Source organism: Myotis lucifugus, unplaced genomic scaffold, assembly GCF_000147115.1.
Source record: "Myotis lucifugus unplaced genomic scaffold, Myoluc2.0 scaffold_279, whole genome shotgun sequence".
Lineage (NCBI taxonomy): Eukaryota > Metazoa > Chordata > Mammalia > Chiroptera > Vespertilionidae > Myotis > Myotis lucifugus.
The window spans coordinates 1294798-1321328 of record NW_005871327.1 but is presented as its reverse complement, the minus strand read 5'-3'; the positions used below and the strand labels follow the sequence as shown (position 1 = coordinate 1321328).

Below are 26531 nucleotides of genomic sequence, written 5' to 3'. Positions count from 1 at the left end.
GAGTATATGTGCAGTGTATTGTGCAGTGTGTATCGTCGTTGTGAGTTTGTGTGTGTGAGTGTATGTGCAGCATGTGTGTGTGTGTGTGTGTGTGTGTGTGTGTGTGTTGGGAGGCAGTATAGAATGCACTTATCCCCTGCAATTCCTCTGTTTAACCTGCTCAGTAACAGAACAGATGAGACCGCTCATCTGAGCCCTGACATTGATGTGAGATGTAGCTTGATGTTGTTTAACTCTTGATTCCTCTTTAATGAGCAGAGAATAAGCCACCGAAACCCAAGAGAAGGGTGTCCGGAGCACTTTCCAGTGAGCACTTGCTAATGAGTGAAATGATGAAGTCCAGGTTTTAGTGTAGTATTGTTTCCACGGAACTTGAATTTGAACTTGAATCCTATCTTTTCCATTTATCATATCAGCTCTGTCATCTCGAGCAGGGGATTCAACCCTCCACGCCACAATTTCTCTTTTATTAAAAGGCAAGTAACACCACTCTCCATAGATGGATCAGCTGTGCCAACGGGATCTACCTCTTCGAGGTGCGGGAGGACCAAACGAGATGGAGCTGCTAAGATGCTGAGCGCAGGGCCTGGCCCAAGAACAAGGGCTCAGTATAGAACGCAGAGCCCAGGGCCGGCAGCTCATCAGGTTCACACCTCTGCCTCGCTTCCTCTGAGGCACGTCAATCGTCTGCTTGTGGTGCTCGTGTGTAAGCAGCCACCACTGAGCTGTGTCGAGGGTGCTGGGGTAGGTGATAACCCTCGTGTGGTTATGGCAGCCTCTGGTAATCAAAGGGCCCCACACACAATATGCTTTGAAATAGTAAAAATACTTTAATGAGAAAAACCACTTCCTAATTCATCTGCCGAGCGAAGAGTGTTTGCTGTGTGTTCTGTCCAACCACTGAGCTTGCACAGAGAACCGGCTTTTCCACTCAGCTGAAGGGTCATGTCCTCTGCGCACCCTTTCCAGCCGCCTCTCCACCATCAGCCTGTTAGCTGGCCTCTCGCGGGCTCCCACAAGAGCACGTGGATATGCTGCCTCCTCCATGCTGTTCACTGTCTTTCCATGCCCGTCTCCCCACTGGTCTCTGAGCTCCCTCAGGCCAGGGGCAGTGTCTCCCTCATCTCTGTGTCTCCAGGTGATGGTACCAGGCAGGTCCCACAAACACCCGTAGGATGAGTGGAGGGATGCTTGGGTGGGGCTAAGTGGGCATCAATACGGCAATTCGGAGTGTGTCCTGAGAATCCGACTCCTATGTGGGTGGGCAGTTGTGAAAGTTCACACTTACTGTCTGAGACCTTTGCCCAAATGACGAATTCCCTGGCTTTTCCTTCCCTTTCAAAAACTGGAGAGCAAAGATAGAGACAAGGAAGCCCTGATCGGAACACCACAGCCCAATATAAATAGAATTTCAGCAGGAAGAGCTGGAAGTTCCCCCAGCTGGTCTCAGACACCCTCCAAAGCCCTGTGGGAGGGCGGACAGCTTGGGCCACGGAGGTCTCAGCTGCTGCGGAGGGACAGACACTTCGGGCCACGCGGCCCCAGGGCTCCTTTGCCGGGGAAGTTTTGATAAGACCCTTAAGCTGTGGGGAGGTGGGATTGATCACTCATGCCTCACCTCCATGTTGTATCTACATGTAAACATCTCCTTCTATATTGGGCTTTATTTTCAGATGTACCTTGAGCATAAACATAATTTAAAACATCAGAAAGCTTGTGATATGTTATTATTATTTTTCATTTGAATTCTTTATTGTTGAAAGCATTGCATATGTCTCCCTTTTCCCCCATTGACATCTCCCCACCTGTTCCCACCCCCATGATATGTTATTAAATGAAAAAAATCATTGTACTGAATATACAATTTTATCCCAATTGCACTGATGATGGTATTATGGGTGATTTTTTTTCTTTTTCTGTGTTTTTCTGAAAAAGTTTAAAAACAAGCATGTATTATATTAACAATAAGGGCGAAGGCTATATATATATATTTTTAAGTTCTAATGGGTCATCCTACAGAGGGACCAGCTGTGCACGCGAGCCTCCCTGAGAACTTAGCTGCCTTCTATTTGACCGGATGACAGATGGTGCCCAAAAGACACCTGGCTTGGTCTGGGTGCCCACCTCTCCAGCCTCCTGGATGCCCTCCAGCCACCAATGCCATCGGGAGGCTCCAGGCTGCTCCCCTTACTGGCCTAGAATGTTCTCTCACCAGTGAAGTGATGCTGACACTAACTAAGACTTCAGCTCTGAGGACACCGTCGGGGGCCTTCCTCAGGGCAAGTTCCCATCATGCCCTTTCCTTGAGCACACCTTTTGCTTCCTGCGTTTATTGGTAAGACTTTTCTTTAATATCTCAATGTCCACCCCTCCCCCGCTCCCCAAATAAAGCAGCCGTGAGCCCCATGATGATTTTGCTCATTCCTGAATCCTTGGTGCTAGCACCTGCCTGGAGCTTTGAGGGACTTACTAGTAAAGTATTTCCTGCCCTAACCGGTTTGGCTCAGTGGATAGAGTGTCAGCCTGCGGACTGAAGGGTCCCAGGTTCGATTCCGGTCAAGGGCATGCACCTTGGTTGCAGGCACATACCCAGTAGGGAGTGTGCAGGAGGCAGCTGAATCGATGTTTCTCTCTCATCGATGTTTCTAACTCTCTATCCCTCTCCCTTCCTCTCTGTAAAAAAAAATCAATAAAATATATATATAAAAAAGTATTTCCTGTGTCTAGACTGCACCACTGGGATAAGATAGAGGGCAGAGGGAGGCGGGGGGAGACTTACGGTGCCCCCCAGAGCCATCAGGCCTATCGAGGAACCCGCAGTGTTGGTGTCTGTTCTCTGAGAGATGTTGCCAGGGACTCGCATGGGCAGCGCCCCCGCCCTGGGGATCTGCAGTCTACTATGAAGAGAGGAGAAAACATATATGAACCAGATGAGACTTCTAATTAATTTTTTTGGAATTGTAGGTTTCGTGGCCACATAACTGGAAACCACCTAAATGCTCTATGGAGATGTTGTAGTAAAATATAGAAATGTTTAAAAAAGTTTAAAAATTTCTAAAAAATGTTAAAAAAAAGTTTTTAAAATGTTTGAGTTAACTTTCCTGAAACTTAAAGTGTGATATTAAGGACACATTCCCCACTGCCCTGAAGTGTGTGTACCCCATAGATAAGGATTTGAACTTCGATTACTGACTCAGAGTAACCACATGTAGCCCCTCGCCCTGTTTAAGATTAACATGTGTGCATTGACATAATTCATTGATAGCCACCTGAACTGCTGCGGGTACGAAACAGGCTTTAAAAATGGGTCCTGACCAGCCAACAGTGCTCGCCTGTCGAGACAGCCACAAAGGCATGTCCTTTTGCCAGTCTGGCAAGTGACGCCACTCTGCCAGAGGACAGAAGAAAGGCTAGTACCTCCCGATCGAGAAGCGACCAAGCTCTCGGGTGAGGAACGTCGGCCCCTGCACCCGGAACGGACCAGCCCAGTTGCTGGACCCCAGAGGACAGCACCACTGGGATCCCGTTTAGCTTGTACTCGCAGCATCAGGAACTTTTGTGAGTAATAAAGTGCTGTGCAATTTCATATGTTTCATGTGGTGTAATTGCTCCGGCAGTTAATTAAATCATTTTGCGTATGCTTAAAACTGAAGCCTCTTTGCTAGCAACTACTTGAATGTCCAAACACCTGCACAGTTAAAGTTTCTCTCAAAGAACGCCTTGGATAACTCCCCAGATCCTTTCCCGGGATCTACTTGGGACAGGAGATGATAACCAAATGAGCAAATGGTGTTCGGCCTGAACAGCTTTGAAACAAAGTCCAACGGTATTTTCCTCCCACTCCTATTCCTGGGATCTTTTCCTACTTCCCTGAAAACCCTTAACATTTAATATCCAACTTAAAACACGTTGAGTCCAGTTTTAGAACCTACAGCCTACCTCGCACCTTCCCTCACACCCACCTGAGAAACTAGGAAAGGGAAAAAGAGGCCATGGGAAAGGGCTGGAGTTGAGAATGAGAGCAGAGGAAGTGGAGGCGAGTGGAGCAAAAGCACAGGGAAACCGGCCTCGCCCTCAGCGCCCTCAGCGAGCCAGGGATTGTTCTGAGCACTTGATGTGCAAACCCAGTTAGTTGTCCTAACACTTCTGTTTGGTGACTGTGGGTGACTGGTTTCCTTGTTTATGAGTGCGCTCAGGGGACTGAGTCACAGGGGGTAACTGGCCCAGGTCACACAGCCGGGGGCTAGTGGAGCCCAGCCGTCTGGCTCCCGGGAGTGTGTGTGTGTGTGTGTGTGTGTGTGTGTGGCCTGAACCTGCATCGCTGCCTCCAAGTCCCCTGCCCCCTCTCTCCTTCCTCATCACCTCCTCTGTCACCAGGCTTTGTGTTTCTGCCATGAAATCATGCCCTTCCTCTCGGCCCCCACGTCCTCAGTGCAGATGCAGCTCCCAGCTCCTTCACGCCTCACGGTCTTGGGCCTCCCTCCAGAACTTTCTGTTTCCTCCAGGTTTAGTCCAGGCAGGAGATGCCCACTGACGAGCTGGAACGCTCGTGGGGGAGTGGAGGCCAGCCCGACCCCGCAAGCCAGGATTCCGAGAGGAGAAGCCGCAGTGACGGTTTTCTGACTTGACAGGAAATACTTGATATTTGCTTGTGTTGTCTGACTGCAAGTCTGAAAAGTAACAATGGCAGCTGACACTGAGCGCCCCTAGGGGTTTCACCGGGGGCTCCAGCGTAGCTGCTACGGGATGGACTCATCCTCACCCAGCAGCCCTCAGGGTAAGTCTGTCCCTGCCCTTCTGCTTCCCAGCCCAGTAAACGGAGGCCATGAAAGTTTCAGTCACTTGCCTAACGGAGAGCCACACTCAGCCAGGGGGAGGCACACCCGGCCAGGGGGCAGGCACACTCTGCCAGGGGGGATACACACTCAGCCAGGGAGGAGGCACACTCAGCCAGGGGGAGACACACTCGGCCAGGGAGGAGACACACTCGGCCAGGGAGGAGACACACTTGGCCAGGGGGGAGGCACACCCGGCCAGGGGGCAGGCACACTCAGCCAGGGAGGAGGCACACTCAGCCAGGGAGGAGGCACACTCAGCCAGGGGGAGGCACACTCAGCCAGGGGGAGGCACACTCGGCCATGGGGGAGACACACTCAGCCAGGGGGAGGCACACTCAGCCATGGGGAGGCACACTCAGACAGGGAGGAGGCACACTCAGCCAGGGAGGAGACACACTCAGCCAGGGGGGAGACACACTCAGCCAGGGGGGAGACACACTCAGCCAGGGGGAGGCACACTCAGCCAGGGGGAGGCACACTCAGCCAGGGGGGAGACACACTCAGCCAGGGAGGAGGCACACTCAGCCAGGGAGGAGGCACACTCAGCCAGGGAGGAGGCACACTCGGCCATGGAGGAGGCACACCCGGCCAGGGGGCAGGCAGAAGTTCCTTCCTAATAATGACCCATGTCTGTTTTTTTTGTTTGTTTTAAATCCTCACCAGAGGACATTTTCCCATTGACTTTTAGGGAGAGTCAGCTCCCAGCTCCTTAACGCCTCACGGTCTTGGGCCTCCCTCCAGAACTTTCTGTTTCCTCCAGGTTTAGTCCAGGCAGGAGATGCCCACTGACGAGCTGGAACGCTCGTGGGGGAGTGGAGGCCAGCCCGAAAGACAGACAGAAACATCCATGTGAGAGAGACACATCCACTGGTTGCCTCTTGCACAAGCCCCGACCAGGTCCTGGGCCAGGGAGGAGCCTGCAAGGAGGTACATGCCCTTGGCCGCCATCGAACCCGGGACCCTTCAGTCCTCAGGCCGACACTACCCACTGAGCCAAACCGGCTAGGGCCCCATGTCTGTTTCACATTTCATTTCAAAACTGTTTCCAGCAATCTCCCCTGCCCACTGTTGCCAGAATCCCTCCGTGGCCTTTTCCTCCTGCCTAATCATTGTCCTGCGATATTTGCTCCCTCCCCGAGAAGCTGCTGGGATGGAAGGCAGGCGCTGGGGCCTCGCAATGAGTGGACAATGGACACTAAGTCTTTACAGTCAAGATAAAGCTTGCTTTCCAAACAAGTGACCTTACGGTGGGGCTCGTGTCATCATCAAAGGGGACCTGACCCGGGTGAGGGTGCTCCCCCGGCCTGCTCCTCGGGGATGCCCGGCAGTGAGTCACACCTGCCCGGCTCCAGAGCATCCCCCGTGGGAGTGCGACCCCTGCCCCTCGGCCACTGCTCTGCCCGCCTCCAGCTCTGCTCCTGGGTTATCAGCTTTCATTTCGTGGGAAGGGCTGTGGTGGATTTCTGGCAAGTGAGTAGGAAGTTGCTGTTCTAAACAACTGACACTGAGGGCCAGCAGCAAGACTATAAGAACAGGAGGTGCCGGGGCTGGGCAGACGGCAGAACCAGCCGGGCGCAGAGGAGATGGTAAGTCCACGTCTCTTTCCTCCGGGCAGGGGGTGACATGAAGGGGTTTGGGGCTGACTCGGACAGGTAATAGGTCAGGAAATGAGGAATAGCAAGGCACGCGGCTCTCTGTGGACGAGCCCTCAGAGCTTGTGAGGGTTGCAAAGCCAGCCGTCGCCTGACCCACCCTCCCCGCACCCTCGGGAGCGGAGGTGATTTCCAGGGACTCTGGGCTGGGGCTGGGGTTTCACTGAAGCTGCACGGGTAGGCATGGCGCTGTCTGCCCCTGGGCTCCTGGCCTCTGGCGTCCAGGAGGGCTCACGGGGACTCCCCTGGACCCTTCTTCATCCCTGGGCCCTTCTCCAGGGATGCTCTCCTCTCTGGGTTGAACGCAAGGCTGAGCACGTGCCTGGGGCTCGCCTACGGCTGATGGGTTTCCCCTCCCCTGCCTCCTATTTCTTTCTCTGAGCCCCAGGCGTCTGCTGGGACTGGTGGGGCATGTCCACGTGGTCTCAATTTCTGCCCTAAGTCTCAGTCCTGCCAGTGACTCAGTTTCCTCCTCTGTGAAATGATTAAATAGTATTCTGCTCTATAGTGTCATTATGAGGATGAAATAAAATTACGCTAAAAGCAAGTAGCTCTGAGCCTGGCCCGTAGCTACTGGTAAGTAAAGGTTCCCCACCATGGTTCGGAGAAAGAGAAAATGCCTGGGTTTAGTGAGGCTTGGGTCCAGGGAAGATCCGAGGAGAAAGGCCTAATTCCTTAACATGAGCCGAGATGAGTACCTCCCGCAGTCCCAGGGCCACAGCCCAGGCTGCTGGGCAGGACCTGTCTCTGTGTTTGAGTCTCTTCCTCTGGGACGCCTCGTACCTGATTCCCCACCGCCCTGCTGCAACTGCAGTGCACTTTGCTAATTCCTGTAACGAGGACGCTTTGCTAATTCGCGTGCCGAGGACTCTGTCGGGAGACGGGTGGAGAACGATGAAGAGAAGAGGAAGGGGTTTCAGCCTGGCCTGAGCTTGAACCCCGATGACATAAGCATGTGGGTCACTCTTGTCTTATCTCTGGCGTATCCTAGGCTTCCTGAATTGGTCAACTTGAATGAATGAGCAGTCATCCTCTCTTCCTTCTGTTCCCTTCGGGGTCCTCCTCTGTTTTGGGGGGAGGCTAACCTATTGGGTCTTGGTGTTCTTTGAGATTCAGATGAAAGGAGTCCTCTTCCTAGATAAAATGCAAACATCCACATAAGCACCAAACTCCGTGGAAAACCAGAGGGGGGTCCCCAACTTCCATGTGGGGCCCAGGTTGAGAGCCCCACCTGTCACCAACCAGGCTTTATGCTCAGAAACTCCTCGTGGAATCCTCAGCTGAGAGGGGCTCTGCAGTGAAGTGCAGGGCGCCACGCCCTGGAATTGTTTTAAATGTCACAAAGGCAAGACCTCTTCCTTTGCTCTTTAACACATTTAACTTTCAGGGATTCAGGAACCTGAAACCATGTGTGTAATTTGGCTCAAGTTCAGAGAGTGGCTTCAATCAGCCCCTAGGACCCCTAGGTTAAGGTTTAGCAGCGGGGTGTTCTCAGTCGGGTAGGGCTCGGCGGTGGAGCTCCTGATGGAAACATACAGGAAAATGGTGCTAGTGTTAGTCAAGGTTCTAGGGGCTAAGGAGCAGAGCAGGCCTGGATTCTCTTTCATTTATTCATTCTTAAAATATATTAAATATAAAATATATTAAGTATATTAAAATATATAATTTTTTTAGAGAGAAGGGAGAGGGAAAGAGAGATAGAAACATCTCTGAGAGAGAAACATAGATCAGCTGCCTCCTGCCTCCCTCCCCCCTCTACTGAGGATGGAGCCCGAAACTGGGACATGTGTCCTGACAGGGAATTGAACTGGCGACCTCAGTGCATGAGAGAATGCTCAACGACTGAGCCACACCATCCGGGCTGGATTCTCTTCCATTTATACCTCTACCCATCTTAGATCTGTGGCATCTAGTTCTTACTCTTCCTTCCATTACTTGTTTCTCAAAATGCAACTAAATGGTTCGTATTTTCCTGGGCTGGCCACTGGCTATTAGAATATCCAGCTTCAGAGCTCTGTGAGTGGGAGCTTGTCAATCCCTCCGAGATCACAAGGGCTTGCTGTGTAACAGTCGGCACTGAGAGAAGACCCCCGAGCTCACCCTAGGGCAGGGGTGGGGAACGGCCAGCTCATGGACTCCCTTATAAAGTCCCTGAAATCATTGGGTCTGGCCTTGCCAAGGCATTCGGGGTGAGTTAATTAAATGTTTGACCAAAACTAGCAGGCTAATGTTTAAGTTGATAATTTTGTATGGCCCCTGAGAGATGTTATAAATATCCACATGGCCCTTGGCAGAGAAAAGGTTCCCCACCCCTGGCCCAGGGAGCAGGTGCAGGGTGGTTTCCTAGACGACACTCGCTCCGCTGTCTTCGAGGTGTCTAACGTCTCTGGTCAAAAGGCAAAACAGAAATTTTATAACATCGAATACAAAACAATCCTTTATACTTGTGGGGAGATAACTCAGCTATTATTCAACAGACTTTTTAAAAAGTTAGGTATTTTACTTTCCTTTTAATGGCGCCATTTCCCCCTGAGTAATGGTGACCAGCTGCCTAATTTAAATATATGCTTTAATCCTTAGTGTCGATGTCCTTGGTTTCCTCCGGTTCCTATTTCTAATTTTCTGTTCGGCTTAGAGACCTCTTTTTTCACCGTGTTTCATTTTGTATTTTTTATGTGGGGCTACTAACATCCGTGCACCAACACCACCACCCAGAACCGTAGGGAAATACTGTTCCATCGGCTGTGAAGCCTGGACGCTGCCAACAAGTTGTACAGTTCTGCCTCCTCAATGACCATCACCTGTGCTCCCCGTGCGCACTCCCGCTGGCCCAGCCCCAGCCAGGCCTCTGCACTCCCACGGGGACCGTCACAGCAGCCTGCTGCTTTCACAGCGCACCCTCCTGCTGCTCACTCACCCCCACACCATGGGCAGATGCAGAGGTTCAGGATGCTTCTCTGTCCAGAACCCTGGCCATTGGAGTCCTTCTGCGACTGTCATTTCAGAAGCACAAGACCTGGCCCCTTGCAATTTCACCAGCAATCGGACCACATCTCTATCTCTCTGAAGCCCCACCCCGCTCCACCTCCAGCTGCTCATGGCACTAGAACAAAGTCTCATCCCGCTGCTTTGCTTCCCAGGGTGAAACGTCACCAGCTTCATCGCACACCTTTCTCCCCCTTGCCCGTTCCATGCCAGCCACCCTGATGACTTCCTGTTCTCCACACTCTCCACTCTCAGCGCCCACCAGAGCCTTCACCATCGCTTTCCTTCCATCTTTAATGCGCTTCCTCCTGCTTCTGGCCGCTGGATTCTTCTGGTCACTGTGCTTTTGGCGGCACATCCCCTGCCCTGGCCTCCGTGTCTAACGTAACCACCGGGCCCTCTGTCACACGACCCCACCTGCACTCCCTCCCTGTCACTTATAACTGCCTTCTACGTCTCCTGTTTCCTCGTTTCGCACTGTTGTATATTTATTGATGTTTGTTTCATTGTCTGTCTTCCTCAATGGGACATACATTCCATTAGGACAGGAATTACGTCTGTTTTTATCATGTTAACACCAGTGCCTTGAACAAAGGCTGACACATCATCGCACGTAATAAATCAGCAGTCATTGAAGTGCTCGGTGGGAAAAGCCCAGGCGGGGAGGGAGCTCTGATCCTGGTGTGGGAGGACGGGCGTGGGGACGGGCGCTCCTCGGAGGAGGTGTGTGGACTTGCAGAGCGAGGCACACATGGGAGGAGGGGTGCTCTGGGCTCGAGGACACAGAGAACATTCAGTACATCCAGGCAACTACACGACGTTGTGTTGTGACTTCATTGTTGGGGGGTTCGATGGAGGGGTCATATTAGGAGCTGAGACTAGACCAGCGATTTTCCACCCTTTTGCCTCCTGGCACACATAGACTAATTGCTGAAATTCGGAGGCACACCAAAATATATACATATTTTTTGCCAATCTGACAAAAAATAGGTATAATTTTAAAAATGTATTTTATATATTTTTATTGATTTCAGAGAGGAAGGGAGAGGGGGAGAGAGATAGAAACATCAATGATGAGAGAGAATCACTGATCCGCTGCTTCCTGCACACCCCACATTGGTGATCAAGCCCGAAACCCAGGCATGTGCCCTTGACCAGAATCAAACCTAGGACCCTTCAGTCTGCAGGCCAACACTCTATCCACTGAGCTAAACTAGCTAGGGCAAAAATAGGTATAATTTTGAATCATGCATAGTGGACGGCTATTGTAGTGTTGGCTGTTGTCATTTTTTAAATTGACAAAATAAGAGAAAAGAGGCAGTGCCCCTGACTAAGTAGCCAGGTATTGTCTGTTTTAAAAATCCTTGCAGCACACCAGTGGAGAAATGCTGGACTAGACAAATAGGGGAGGTCCCGTCTTAAAGGACTCGGGTGTGTCATCTTGACAGTGGATGGACTGCCCAGGGAGCAGGGCCAGCTGGTAGGTTGTACGTAGTGAAGCAATGCAACCTGATGCTTGCATAGGAATATCATGCTGACTGCACACTAGAGGAAGGTGGGAGACGGGCAATCTTGAGGAGAGGCGAGGGATTAGCAGATGAGTGTGCCGGTCCCGGAGAGAAGGGGTAGCATCTAAGGCAGTGCTGTAGGGTGAAGTGGAAATCTGGAGAATGGCCGGGTATCTCGTCACAAGGTGCAGTCAATAGGATCCATGTGAAGGGTTTGGATGAGGGGGAGATCCCCGTCTTCCCTCCCTGGTCCCAAAGCCAATATTCAGGAACTCCAAGATGGAAAAGTGCCAGGCTTCTTATACAACCATAACCCACTGCCTGGGAGACTTGCCCTGATTTGAGTTATGTCTGCCCCACTATCTAGTCAGACTGTGGTCAATAGTGCGTGTGACACACACAACAGAAGGAACTCATAGAAAACAATACAGGCTACAGATCCAAGGGGAGAGCAATATATCCGAGTAGACACATGCATGTCTATGGAGCACTGGACGGTATTGTGATGCATGCTGAAATGGCCAAGCAGGAAGGCCAAACGTGGGCCTATAAGCCACAGCCCAGCCCAGCACCACGGTGCTCACAGTCCACAGTGTGGATCAGGCCCTTTTCGTGTGACTTCCCATTATCCTTGGGTGCGGCACACCAGTTCCTAAAGGGAGATTATTGCAAAATAATAATGACTGTTTTTTTTACAATCACATTACAAAACGTATTATAGAAGAAAAATATAAATAGCATGAAATAGTTACTCAATACATATGCTTCGAATGAAGGGAGAAACGACACGGCATTGGTGTGGAGTCCAGCCAGGTGGGACTCAGATGCAGAGCAGCGAGAAACAGGAAGTGGGGAGAGGGCTTGGCCACCCCCTTAGTGGAAACGGGCAGGATGGCAACCCAGCATAACGGTTCTGGACTGGAGTGCACATGCGCACTGAGAGGACGCTCTCTTTTCCCATTTCAGGCTCGCTGCCCAAGCGCCACCTGGAACTGGAGGTCTCGGGGCGTGGTCTTCATAGCCGCCCAGCTCCTTCGCCTCGGTGCCCTGCTCTCAGGTAACCTTTCTGCTAACCCTGCATGTGGCCCCGAGTGGTTAGGGTAACTTCTCCAAGTGGGAGAAATGAGGGATGGAAGCCGGTTGTGGTGAGGATGGGGAGCTGTCCTAGCCCAGATTCCTGGAAGGAAAAATGCACCCACCACCATCCCACTGCTAGACAAGGCTTCAGGAAGAACTGGAATGATCCGTCCGGGACCAAGTTCCCCATCCATCCAGCACAAGAGGCCCAGGCCCACATTACTCTGACATACCCACAATTTCTTTAAAAAATATTTCCTTCTACTAGTAGGTCAAAGAAAAAGTTTATAGGATACAATATTAATAGGTTCATCTTTATGCCAATGCAGTTGTAAAATATGGTTTTTTTGTTTTTAAAAATATATTTTTATTGATTTCAGAGAGGAAGGGAGAGGGAGAAAGAGGTAGCAACATCAATGATGAGAGAGAATCATTGATCAGCTGCCTCCTACACCACCCCCCCCCCCCCACTAGGGATCGAGCCCACAACCGGGCATGTGCCCTGACCTGGAATCAAACCGTGACCTCCTGGTTCATAGGACCATGCTCAACCTGAACCACGCCAGCTGGGCTAAAATGTAGTTTTTAATAAACATTATGGACAAAGGGGCCCACAAGGGCAGAGTTCCCTGGAGCTGGTGGAAGTCATAACGCAGCCCTGGCAATCGCAGAACAAAGTCTTGTGGCAGAACAATCAGCAAAGGTGTCAGGGAGGGAGGGCTACCAACAGCCTCACGCGGCAGCAGAGTTGGTTGAGTAGGAAGAAGACTTTATAAACAGGAAAGGGAGCCGTTTCCAGGCCTGATTGCTGATGTCCACCACTCCGCACGGGAACGGCCCCTGCTCGCTGCGCTCCGCTGGCTGTGATAACACTGCACCGTCATGCGTGCCCTTCATGCGCTCGAAGGGCACATTCTTTATTTCATTTGACATCACCAACAATTCTTTCAAAGGCCCATTTTAAACTTTCACAAGTGAGTAAGCAGAGACGGAGGAAGTAATTTATCAAAGAGAAACAGCCGCGAGCAGTGGGATGCGTGTACGACTGCAAGCCAGGCCTGACGTCTAACCCGCCGCTGCCCCAGCCTGGGGTTTCACAGCCAGTACTTACCGAGCCTGGTAAGGCCCAAGCTCTATGCTTGCGGTAAAGGAGCCAGAGCTCCAAAGAGACCACCATCCGATTCACACTCCACAGGTGTGGACCCGGTCGGAGAAACAGACACTACAGCACACAGCAACAGGGCAGCGGAGGCGGAGGGGAGGCAGTGGGGGCCGGAGGGAAGCACCAAGCCTACCTGGGCGTCACAGAAAGCCTGAGGGGGAGCCTAGCAGGCACAGGTGGGCGGCAGCCCGGGCAGCAGGAAGAGCAGGTGCCAAGGCCTGGAAGTGGGGGTTCTGTTTGGCTAAGAAATTAAATGTGGTGGGCGAGGAGTGGGGCCAGCAGGCAGGCTCCGGGGCCTGACGCATCTTAGCTTCCATGTGAGCAGCTGGGATCTGCAGATCCGAGGCTGCCACCCAGACCTTTCACGTGTCATTTAATGTGAACTTGGCAAATGACTTGCCAGGCCCCCTCCACTTACAGAAGGAGGCGATTAGATGACTTCTAAGGTCCCTTCTGATTCTGGTATCTTATGACCCCACGAGGGCATTTTTCTATTGTGGCTTCATGCGCACTTTTAAGTGAAAGATGGAAACCACTCTTTCCCTAAAACGACCAGATTAGACATAAAGAGTCATGTTTGGGGCACTGGTCCTCTGGTCAGAAACTCATCCAGCTCCACAGAGCTGTGCTCATGCTCACGCCCCTCCGGCTAGAAACGCCGACTAACCGACATTCCCTCTCCTTCCCGTAGAACTAATGAACCAGACAGAGGTGGCAGCGTGGACCTATCATATCAGCAGCAAAGCCTACTCGTGGAATGCCTCCCGGACATTCTGCCAGAAGTACTACACCGATCTCGTGGCCATCCAGAATAAAGATGAAATTGCTTACCTCAATGACGTCATTCCTTACTACAGCCATTACTACTGGATTGGGATCCGGAAGATCAATAATAAATGGACCTGGGTGGGAACCAATAAGACGCTCACCGAGGAGGCTGAGAACTGGGCCGACCACGAGCCCAACAACAAGAAGAACAACCAGGACTGCGTGGAGATTTACATCAAGAGCCCGTCGGCCCCCGGCAGGTGGAACGACGAGCCGTGCTGGAGGAAGAAGCGGCCGCTGTGCTACACAGGTAGGTCTTCTCTACTCCCAACTTGTGTGTTTAATAAAAACGCCGTCCCTGGTTTGAGACTACAGCCACTGGGTCGGTACCATGGAGTCAGAGTCAGGGACGTGAAACAGAGTAGACTGCCAATCAAGCAGCATCACTGAGCACCTGGGAGAACAGAAGACCCGGATGAGAGAGAACTGGACTTTTGAAACCAGAAGGGAGTTTGACTCTCATCCGGCCACCCTTCTCATTGAGTAGCTACTGGACCAGGCGCCCAGGAAGCTGTAGTCTCTACAACGCAGGCCCAGAGCTTTTGCACGCTGTGCCCTAGCGCTGTGGTTGGCAAACTGCGGCTCGCAAGCCACATGTGGCTCTTTGGCCCCTTGAGTGTGGCTCTTCCTAAGCCTTAGGAGTACCCTAATTAAGTTAATAACAATGTACCTACCTATATAGCTTAAGTTTAAAACATTTGGCTCTCAAAAGAAATTTCAATTGTTTTACTGTTAATATTTGGCTCTGTTGACTAATGAGTGTGCCGACCACTGGCCTAGAGGAAGAGAGTGTAAGCTGAGAGGGAACTCGGCCCTGCCCCAGAGACACCGCTGGACATCAGTATGTTCCAGGCAGAGTTACTAGGTCATGAGGCCATTTCCTGTCGGTGGCATTTAGTCCCCATGAGACTCTTCAACGCATCCTTCCATTCCTCTCATTTGCTGATGAGGAACGGCCTGGAGCCATGAAGGGACCTGCCCCGGGTTCTAAGCCCCCGATGCTGGAGCCGGCTTGACCTGTGCTGACTTCAGAGCTGTCGTTTCAGCCGCATAGGCGCCCACACTCTGCTCTGCATTCTCACGAGACAATCTGAGAACGTGACCCAGGTGATAGGCGCTTTATAGATTCCCCTCAATGATAACATATCTTCAGGTCGGTGGGCTTTGGTGGGGTGGGGGGTCAGGAAAGAGGTGACTGAAGGTGAGATCCTGTGAGCGTATTTGGTTCTCACTCTCCCAGTTCCAGACTAAGCAGACATGCACCAAAGCTTGGTCTTCCCAGATCCAGGTGCCCAGTGCCAGGACTGGCACCATCTTTCTGGGTGGCTGCCCTCTGGGGGGCCCCTCCTGCCCTGGCACCTGGGCACATGGGAGGGAGTGCCCAGGGAAGGGGCCCACCACCTGGAGCAGGAGAGCCCTGTGCATTCTGAAGCTCCTCCCTTAATAAGCCATCTTACAGATGCCACATTGTGCAGTGTATTTCTCATTTCTTTAGATTATAAACACCTCCCCCTAGAAGCCCTCAGCAATAGGAACAGCATTAACAATACTATTCCCTCCACTTTCTCCCTCTCCTCACCCAAGCCTCCTAGCTGAGGGAAAACATATGCATAAATGCATTGTCATGTAGTCAGGTCCCATTTTATAAATAATTTATTTGTTATTAACTAAATTCATTAGCTAACGAGCTAGTCTTCAAAGGCCAGGACGGACATTGCAGAATATTCCTCATGCACCTGCTCTCCCAGTCTGCTCCCTGCTGAGGGAACTTACCTGTCCCCAGAGGTCCCCGTGGCTGCCACTGGATGTTCCGATATGCCATGGTTCCCACTCCCCTCCCAACCTCCAGCACCCATGTCTGCTGGGCCGTCTTTTCCAGTAAAGGGTGCAGACAATTACAGGACTGGAAAGAGATTGAACATCCCTGGCATGAGTGTTGCCAGCCCTGTGCCCTGCAACACTGGCGAGCATCACTGACTGGCACCATTTCACCCGCGTGCAGTTGGCTTTCGTCTCCACTACCACGAGCGGGCATTTTGCCATCACAGTGAAAAGGGCGTAGGGAACCATCAGCTCCCTGTAGGCGATGGATGAGGAACAGACATGTAAACTGCAACAAGAAATTAAGTTTGAATGATTCCATAAATGTCAGGATTTGTCAGACCTCAGAACAGGCTTGCAAAAGAAGATTGAGTCATTGATTTGTCATTAATGTCTTTCCTGGAATTCCAAGGGAATAGAGACGTTGCTAACTGGATGGAGACCCTGGAGTGGACTAGATACAGAACAGTGGCTGTTTTCTCATCCCTAGAGCTCGGAGAGCCTGAGGAGCCACAGTCAGAATGAAGCTGTGTGCTCTGTGAGCACCAGGCGCAGGCATTGCTCCTGGAGGCCCTGGTGGGCCCAGGTGAGCAGGAGGGAGAGCGAGTACCACGCCTCCTCTACCAGCTACTGCTGCCTCCTTCACCTTCTCTTCACTTTGAACCCTTCCCAGTGCCTCAGTGCAGCGTCACCGAACTCTCTGGTTGTCATGGGAACTCCTGCAGAACCTTGCATGGCTCCTAGACTTAGAGCATCTGAGAGTGGAGCGGAAACATAGAGATCATCTCGCATAGTGCTCGATGTGACCTATGGGTTTCCTCTTTTTAAAAAAATATATTTTATTGATTTTTTACAGAGAGGAAGGGAGTGGGATAGAGAATTAGGAACATTGATGAGAGAGAAACATTGATCAGCTGCCTCCTGCTCCCTCCCCACTGGGGATGTGCCCGCAACCAAGGTACATGCCCTTGACCAGAATCGAATCTGAGACCCTTGAGTCCGCAGGCTGACTCTCTATCCACTGAGCCAAACCGGTTAGGGTTGGGTTTCCTCTACCAACAGACCGTGCCCGGCTCTGACCTCATCAATAAAAACAGGAATGAAAACATTCTCAGCACTCTGATGGCATCAGTTAGACCAGTAACCCTTCACCTACCATGCAGGGCACACGCCTTGCAGAGCCTCCTGCGGGAAAGCGACGCTGGCGCTTCTCCGTCCGCCACCCGGGGCACAGACTCAGTGAGGAGGCTGGCGGGTTAGCTGGCTCTGCACCGCCCATTCCCGGCTAGTTAGACCTGCGAAACAGCTGCTCATAAAACTGTCTGCCCTTGACCAGGAGCAGGGCTGGAACGACTCCCATGGCTCCTCAGCTCCTTCACCATGTGGTACTGGGCATAGATTTGAAATGGGCAAAAGATGGAAGAGATGGGCAGGTTGGGTTCCGAGCAGGAACTTGCCTGAGGTCACAGGAAGGCCACCGGTAGGCAGCAGAGCCAGGACTGAGGTCATACGTGTGACTCCATGTGGTTCCCAGCCCCGTGCCGTGACATCTGTCAGAGGTTCCGGATGAACATGGCGCTCTGAGTGCCGCTGGCTGGAAAGCCACGAGCTGTTCGGTAGCACACGGAGGAGCTTCTGCCCACCCTTCTCTCTGTGGCTTCCTTTGTCCTGCTGTGTCCACATGAAACGCAGCCTGTACTGGAGCCACGTGGCACCCTCTCCGGGAAACAGACTGCTCTCCCGGGGCCCGAGGCGCAGTGCCCTCTCGCCAAAGCAGTCTCCTCCGAGAGGCTGTGGCCTGGAGCAAGGATCCTGCTTTTCTCCACACTCTGACCCCTCTGTCCCTGCAGCCTCCTGCCAGGACACGTCCTGCAGCCAGCAAGGGGAGTGCGTGGAGACCATTGGGAACTACACCTGCTCCTGCCACCCGGGGTTCTACGGACCAGAATGTGAATACGGTGAGGCCCCGTTTTATCCACATTGTGGTCATGGGCTTGTGCTTTCTCTACCATCTGTCCCTCTGCCCGACTCAGGCTCCCCGAGACACACACTCTGGGTTAAAAATACTGTATCCGTGGGGAGAACATCCTATATAATAAAAGCCTAATATGCCAAGTGTTCAGTTGTCCAGTCGGCCATTCAACCAATCAAAGCGTAATATGCTAATGATATGCTAAGGCCGCTCAACCACTCACTCTGATGTGCACTGACCACTAAGGGGCAGACACTTTAACCTGTAGGTTAGCTTGCTGCTGGGGTCTGGCCAATCAGACTGAGCTAGAAGGGCTGGACACGCTCTAGTGCACTCCCACTGTCCCACCCAGCTGGCCAACCTCTCGTATCTCTCCCTGGCCCCGATCAGGCACCAGTGAGGTCCCTCGCTCGGCCTGGCATGTGCCCTCTAGCAATCTGGGACCCCTTGGGGGATGTCGGAGAGCTGGTTTTGGCCCGATCCCACAGGCCAGGCCAAGGGACTCCACTGGTGCATGAATTCGTGCACCAGGCCTCTAGTTTGTCATAAAATCTCAAAAGGTTAAAGGGAAGCAAAACGAAGGCGAAGAGTGAGTATTTCCCTGGATGCAGCCCACACAGGAGCACCAGGCTGGGTGGGAAGCCTGGGGGACAGGGTAGAGGGTTGTGCAAACAGAAAGCGCGGCCTTGTCGTTAGCTTGCGATGGAAACCTGGAATTTTGTCCCCACAGTGAGGGAGTGCGGGGGCCTGGAGCCCCCTCCGCGTGTGCTCATGGACTGCAGCCACCCGCTGGGCAGCTTCTCTTTCAACTCCCGGTGCAGCTTCCACTGCGCCGAAGGCTACACGCTGGACGGGCCCCGCGAGCTGGAGTGCTTGGCCTCGGGAACCTGGACGAATAAGCCCCCACAGTGTGTAGGTGCGTGGACCCCATTCCTTCCACCCTCACTGACAAGGGGAACTTCGAGGGGAGGAGGAGCTTTCTCCATCACACAGCCTGGTAAAGAACGCGGCCTGCAGTGGATGTAGGTTCTGGTTGGTGCTGTCACTCATCAACCATGATTGTCATGGTTTGTGTCTGTCCAGTGAGATAGTCAGCTTAAGTCTGGGTTCTCAGGCAAAAGCACTACACAGGGGCCTGTCTCCCGTTGTTAATTGCAAAGTGGACAGAGTACAATAAGGAGGACTTAGGGAGTGAGTATTATTAATCTGATCTTTTTTTTTTTGCTTCCCTAAAAAAAAAAAGGAAAATAAGGGTGTTTGGCTCTTTCCACACAGCTACTGAAAGTGCCCTCTAAGCCCCGAGTCCCCGAGCTGCCTGACGCTTGGGGAGACAGCTGCACACCCACCACCTGGGGAGGCAGCTGCACACCCGCCACCTGGGGAGGCAGCTGCACACCCGCCACCTGGGGAGGCAGCTGCATACCCGCCACCTGGGAAGGCAGATGCACACCTACCACCTGGGAAGGCGGATGCACACCCGCCACCTGGGGAGGCAGCTGCACACCCGCCACCTGGGGAGGCAGCTGCACACCCGCCACCTGGGGAGGCAGCTGCACACCCGCCACCTGGGGAGGCAGCTGCATACCCGCCACCTGGGAAGGCAGATGCACACCTACCACCTGGGAAGGCGGATGCACACCCGCCACCTGGGGAGGTAGATGCACACCCACCACCTGGGGAGGTTGCTTCTCTAAAAAAAAAAAAAGGGAACATAAGGGTGTCTGGCTCTTTCCACACAGCTACTGAAAGTGCTCTCTAAGCCCCAGTCCCCACCCTGCCTGCCTTTTGGGGAGACAGTTGCCCGTGACTCAGGGAGACAGATGCCCCCACCTGGGGAAGTAGGAAGCTGCTGCAGTGACCTGGGCTTCCCGCTGCTCACACGCTGCCCGTGGTTGTTTTTAGCCATCCTGTGCCCACCCCTGAAGCCTCCGGAGCGAGGACGCATGAGCTGCCTGCACGGCGCAGAGGGACCGCCGCACCAGGCCAGCTGCAGCTTCGCCTGTGAGGAGGGGTCTGTGCTGGTGGGGCCAGAGCTGGTGCGGTGCACGTCCTCGGGGGCATGGACGGCCTCGGCCCCTGTGTGCGAAGGTGAGCTCCAGGCAGCAGGCATGTTCAAGGCCCACTGCCCCCTCCTCCACGGGGCGTGCAGGTGACTGGTCAGAGGTGGAGAAGCTGCCTGCATGGCTGCAGCCTGACTCTCCTCTCCCTTCCTCTCAGCACCTGGGGCATCTGGGTAGGAAGAGAGTGTCTCTAGGAGCCTAAGAGGCCAATTTTACTAGAAAGAGAATGTGAGTCTCCCTCCCCCAGCTCCCAGCTCTCAAGCAGGTGCAGACATTTCACACAGTAGGGAGGGTGAGGCAGGTTTCTAAGGTCGAGGGAAGTGGGAGCGGACCTGGGAGGAGCCTGTAGTCCTGAGGACTGGCACTCCCAGGCTCCCGACCTTACAGCTTTGTGCCCCCAGGTCTTCAGGTGCTTCCACCATTGCCCTGCAGCTGTGAGAGTGGTCTCTCCCCATCAGATCTTCTCTCTGTCCCCGGTTGTTCTCTCTAGCGGGGCACTGTCAGCTCCCAGAACCCCCCACACATGAGCCAGCTGTGTTCCTCCCCTGCTGCCTGTGCATATGATTCCACCTGTAAATTCAAGGCTGACAGGCTGTCCATTGAGGGGCCGGCACATTTGCTGCACTGGCCCAGCCAGTGAGCCGCAGCCCTGCAGCGGGGAGGGTAGGATGCCCCTGAACTCTATGCACCAGGAAGGAGCTGTGGCACAGTGGGCACAGCCCTGCAGCAGGGAGGGTAGGAGGCCCCTGAACTCTATGCACCAGGAAGAAGCTGTGGCACAGTGGGCACAGCCTGCAGCGGGGAGGGTAGGATGCCCCTGCAGCAGCCCGTCCAGCAGGAAGGAGCTGTGGCCAGTGGGCTGATCAGGCCTCTTACCACCAGCATGGCCTCTGGGCTCCGATGCTGGGCAAGTGGTCAGCCTCTAGGAGGCAGGGTCTCGCATCTGTGGGTTGAGCTCAGATTTGCGAGGGGCTCTGTGAGGATGAAGTCTACAGAAGCAGACAGCTACATGGCGTGTGTCAGTGCCTGGGCACGCGGTCCACCTCAGTGTCTGCCTCTCTTTCCCCTCCCACCCTCTGGCCTACAGGCTGTGGGACACTGCCCCGTGCTTGACAGGGAGTCAGACTGTCAGGGCACGGAGGTGGCCTTGGACAGATGAGCAGCACTGGGCAGTAACACACAGGGCTGAATCCGTGCACCAGCCTCACCCCCGGTCGCCAGGCGGCAAGGCAGGGCAGGGTAGCAGGAAGTTAAAACTGGCTAGTGATTCCCAGGATGCCCAGAGGACGGCCGGCTCTGCTACTATCCGGACATGAGCCCATAGGACATGAGCCCATAGGGAAGTCACTTCAACTTGGTGAGCCTCACTCTTCTCATGGGTAAAGTGAAAAACATGAGAGGATCTTTGGTTCGCAAATGCTCCAATTCTGTGATGGCCAGAAGTCCAAGCCCAGGGTGAGGGTGGTCTTTAATCTGAAAAAGACCCAGACACACAGGACCAGCTGGAGATGGAACCGCCTGGGGGAGGAAGGGCGCGGGGAAGCCAGCCTCTCAGATCCGAGGTCTCCGGGCTAGACTGCGCTCAGGGACCCGGCGGGCTGCACTTGGCGGCTGAGATCCCATAGGATGGCTTCCTGTGTCTGGAGGCCCAGCCCCTCAGGACCTCTTTACGGGGCTGGATAATAGAGTCAGCAGTAAGCTTTTCCCTAAAAGTCCAGCCTGCTCTGTGCTTCCTCTTCCGCAAGTAACGCCAGCAAATACTTCAAGGGCGCCCTTGACCTACCCGACACTGCCAGGCTCTGAGCTACACTATGAAGGACAGACTCCGGCCTCAGGGGGCTGCGCTCTGAGGGGCAGAGTTACAGTCCTGCGCGAACAGCAGGACCGGGGGCTGTGGGAGCAGCTCCGACCCCTTGGTGGGCAGAGAGGTTCTTAAGGGAAGTGAGGTCTCGGCTGAGACCTGAAGGGCAGGGGAGTGGCCACGCAAGGAGGCCAGGGAGGTGTTCTGGGCAGTTTCCCTTTGGAAAGGGAGGATTGAGGTTCTGAACACCCTGACAACATGGGTAGAAAGATGCAGCGTCTCTGGAGGGCTCTTCTGAGAAGAACCTTCCATGACCAGCTGCAGACCTAACGCTCTCCCTTCAGCCATCGCGTGCCAGCCCCCGGAGCGCCCCGCCCACGGCAGCGTGGACTGCTCCCCGTCCTCGAGGGCATGGCCGTACAACGCCACCTGCCGCTTCCGCTGTGCCGAGGGGTTCGAGCTGCATGGAGCGGACACAGTCCGGTGCACCGACACGGGACAGTGGACAGCGCCGGCCCCGCTCTGTCAAGGTACGGAGACATGGCAGCATCCCTCGGGGTCCCTCAGCCTCTTAAAGGCATCAGCATCTGATTTAGCATCTGCACTGCCATTCATTTATTCATCAGACAGTCGCAAAGAACCTACTAGATGCCGAGCCCTCTGTGCTGGACCCTAGGGAGGAAATGGGAGCAAAGCCAGGCTCAGGCACAACGTGGTCATCACCGCATTTTGTACTAAAGTCGGGCTGCATGGATTGACACGTGTGGGTGGGCGGGCGTGAAGGAGACGGAGCTGGGAGGCAGGGATGGTGCCTGAGGAAGGGCATGGGATGGCAGAAGGATAAAGGACGAGGCATTCAGTCTAGTTCGGTCATTTCCTGCCAACGAGCTTTGGTCTCTCTGAGGCTCAGCGTCTTCGGTAACATGGGGGTGCTGCTCTCTGCCTGGCCTACCTGCCTTACCAGTGGTCGTGAGTTAGTGTGTGTAAAGCAAGCTTAAAGCTGCTGAGCGCTTTGCAAAGGCAGGTGCTGGGAGCTCTGGGCAATTTATGTCAATCCCTGAGTCTGACTTAGAAATAGGCAGTGGTTCGAAATCAGAATCTTGAAAAGAGGTTTGCACACCCATGTACATAGCACATTATTCATAATAGTTAAAATGGGGAAGCCACCCACGTGCCCATCAGCAGACGAATAGATAAACAAAATGTGGCATAAACATGCAATGGAATATTATTCAGTCTTCAAAAGGAGGAGATTCAGACATATGCCACACCGTGAACAAACCTCTAGGACAGCCGTGGGCAAACTATGGCCCGCGGGCCGGATCCGGCCCGTTTGAAATGAATAAAACTAAAAAAAAAAAAAAGACCGTACCCTTTTATGTAATGATGTTTACTTTGAATTTATATTAGTTCACACAAACACTCCATCCATGCTTTTGTTCCGGCCCTCCGGTCCAGTTTAAGAACCCATTGTGGCCCTCGAGTCAAAAAGTTTGCCCACCCCTGCTCTAGGACATTGTGCTGAGTGAGCGAAGCTGACCACAGGAGGACAAATGCTGCAAAGTCCCCTTGTATGAGGTCATAGCGTAGTCAGGGTCGTGGACACACGGCAGAGTGGCCGTTGCCAGGGGCGGGGAGAAGGGGCCGTGGGCAGTTGCTATGTGACGGGTGTGGAGTTTCAGTTCACGATGACGAAAATCGTTGAGGAGATGGTGGTTACGGTCAGTAGGAATGTACTCAATACCACTGAACCGCACACTTAAGAACGGTTTCGTGGTAAGTGGTAAAGTCTATTTTATGTGTATTTTACCACCATGAAAAAATTGAAAGAAAAAGAGGCCATGGGGGAGGAGATGGCCATGCACCAATATGGGGGGCGCAGGAGAGTCATGGGGTGCACAGCAGGTCCCTGCCTGAAAGACAAAGACACGGGAGCCCTGGACGCGCTCATGTCTTAGCCATCGCAGGAGCCACTCTTGTCATCCAGAAGAGACAGCTGCGTATTTATTCTCTCACGCCTCCGAGACGTGTCTCAGACCCCCGATGAGCTCCCAGTGTTTCCTGCCCTGACAGTCCGGTCTGTGTCTGGTGCAGAGCGTAATGGCATTATTACCATCTGTTACGGCTGCTGCCACTGCTATGGCTGCCACTCCCAATAGCACCCAGGTGACATTCAGGGAGCACGCTAGTCTACCTCCCTGCGGTCACTACAGTGATTATCCCAGCTATGAAGATGAGACCTAGCCTCTGTAGCGTCCACGTGTTCTCTCCATCTATGACAGGGGTGGGCAAACTTTTTGACTCGAGGGCCACAATGGGTTCTTAAACTGGACCGGAGGGCCGGAACAAAAGCATGGATGGAGTGTTTGTGTGAACTAATATAAATTCAAAGTAAACATCATTACATAAAAGGGTACGGTCTTTTTTTTTTTAGTTTTATTCATTTCAAACGGGCCGGATCCGGCCCGCGGGCAGTAGTTTGCCCATGGCTGGTCTATGACCATCTGCTTCATATGACGGAGACCACACTGCAGGAGGGCAGGCAACTTATGCTCTGCTTCTTCCCTTCACATCACACCGTTAGGCACCTCCCATCTCTGTTCAAGGGGAAATACACCCTTTGTAGTGACCCTCCACGTTCCTCCCATGGACCCACCATCATTCATTTTCAGCCTCGTTTATATTTTTGTTTTCAATATTTTGCTCTTATAGCTAATGCCATGATTAAACCATCTATGAACTGAGGTTTCGATATGCATGTTGATGGCATACTCAGCATAGATTCTTGGGTCCAAAGGTATGATATTCTGAAAAGTATGGCTACATATTGCTCAACCGGTTAACAACGGCCCTGCCTCTTCCTCAGCCCCCTCGCGATGACAGGACACTTTCTCACTCTCCAGGTTAACTGCGCCCCATTCAGAAGCCCCTGTTCTTGGCAGGAACTTGGGCCAAGGGGCAGGGAGCGATGAGAACTTGTGTGCTGCCGTTTCCTCGCTCCCTCACTCCCTCCCTTCCTCACCCTTAGCTCTGCAGTGCCAGGATCTTCCGGCTCCAAACCACGCCCGGGTGAAGTGCGTCCACCCCTTTGGCACCTCGAGGTACCAGTCCGCCTGCAGCTTCGCCTGTGCCGAAGGCTTCCTCCTGGTGGGGGCACGCGAGCTCCGGTGCTTGGCCACTGGGACCTGGAGCGCCGAACCCCCCGAGTGCCAAGGTAGGAGGCCCTTCCCACTCTTGGGCATGATCGATATTCTAGAGGGGGTAATGTCTGGCAGCAGAAAGTTGAAATCAACTTGAAGATGCATGAACCTGGTGACTCGGAGCGCAGGTGCCCTGAGGCGCTAGGCGGGCAGCACAGGGCAGGACGCTGGGCCGTGGGCGATGGGGTGGCCCTGCCTGCAGCTTACCAGGCCCTTCAGTAGGCCTTGAGGCTGGGATCCGGCACCAGGGAACTGTGCTCACTGGGCTGAACCAGCATCTGCAGAGAAGGCCACAGGCCACACGCAGCCGAGGCCGCTGTCCAGGCTGCACTGGCACCTACCCCAGGGTGCATGGAGTCTCCTGGTGGCATGGCGGAGGGGAGGGGGTGGGGGCCCAGGTCATATCAGGGTGGAGCAGGGAGGGGCAGAATATACAGGTGCTGGCTGCAATACCTTCCAGTTCTGTGTCAGATTGCAGAGATAAGCGTAGGAGAAGGTGAGAGACAGAAAGAGGAAGAAACTCGTCTATAGACGCAAGGTTATGCAACTCTCAGAATGAAAAAGTGCACACTCAGCCTCAGCAGGCCCATCTGCGTGGGACTTGATATGAGACAAAGCCATCGTGTCTGTCCCTGTGTGACACACAGCACAGTGTGATCACAGGTGTTTGGGAACTGAAGCACAGACGGATGCTTTTCACACTCCCCTGTCCTTTTCCACTTAAGGAATCGATTTTTAGTTATATTTATGGCAAGTACTGCTTTTCAAAAGCAATGTTTTCATTTATGAAAGCTACTGAAAATAAGAAAATAGAGAAACATTAAAAATCCTCTCAAATGCCCCCACCTTAAAATAGACACCGTGAGCATTCTTGTATGAATTCCTCCACACGGTCCCCATCCACTTTTCCCTCCAGGCAATTAGTATTTTTATGATGCGTCCGAAGTTTTCATAATAAAATCAAACAGGTAAAATGCTAGATAACTCTGGTTGTTGGCTTTTGCCTTTCCCTTGCACAAGCTCTCAATGTCTGAGTGAAAGCAGGCGGATCTGGTGTTAATGGAGAGGAAACCACTTGCTATTCAGGTCACACACACGTACACGTGCACACACACACACACACACACACATACACCACTGTTAGCGCAACAGTAAACAAATGAGTGAATGAATGAATGAGTGAATAAATGAATGCCCTCAGCAGCCTGGGGCCTTCACCCCCAGCACAGTGAGCACCACAAGCCCCAGAAGCCGGGCGGGTGCACAGTCTGAGCTGCGTCTGGAGAGACCCGGTGAGGCTGAGAGCTTGCGCCTCCGCTCTCGTCCTGGCCTCCTGGAAGCCTGGACGCGGCACAGAGCCCAGGCGGCTTTGGGGCAGGGGGTCATCAGATCCTTCCAGGCAGCCCCGGGCGGCCGGGGCACGGGTTGCAGCTCATTGCCCCACCGTCCCGCGTGGGCGTGGCGCAGCAAGGAGGCTGGCATGCACCGCGGCTTCCTGTGACCTCCAGTCCCTTCTGCTTTTGGTGCCTTGTTTACTCTGACCGAACTTTCTCCTCTTGAGCATCCAGTGAAATACCTACGTGTGGGCGGGGCAGGAAGGCACCCAGGCTTGCAATCTGCCAGCTGT

The 26531-nt window shown here is 53.3% G+C and overlaps 1 protein-coding gene across 1 annotated transcript in view; it reads left to right on the top strand.

Moving 5' to 3' along the window:
* The first annotated feature begins 6315 nt into the window (after positions 1-6315).
* SELP (selectin P) overlaps positions 6316-26531 on the top strand; it is a 33773-nt gene continuing 13557 nt past the window's right edge. The window contains exons 1-8 of the mRNA XM_014465106.2: positions 6316-6424; positions 11950-12040; positions 13914-14300; positions 17722-17829; positions 18574-18759; positions 19746-19931; positions 22049-22234; positions 24733-24918. Of these exons, the coding sequence (XP_014320592.1) occupies positions 6422-6424; positions 11950-12040; positions 13914-14300; positions 17722-17829; positions 18574-18759; positions 19746-19931; positions 22049-22234; positions 24733-24918 (1333 nt within the window). The 5' untranslated portion in view covers positions 6316-6421. The remainder of the gene's footprint in view (positions 6425-11949; positions 12041-13913; positions 14301-17721; positions 17830-18573; positions 18760-19745; positions 19932-22048; positions 22235-24732; positions 24919-26531) is intronic.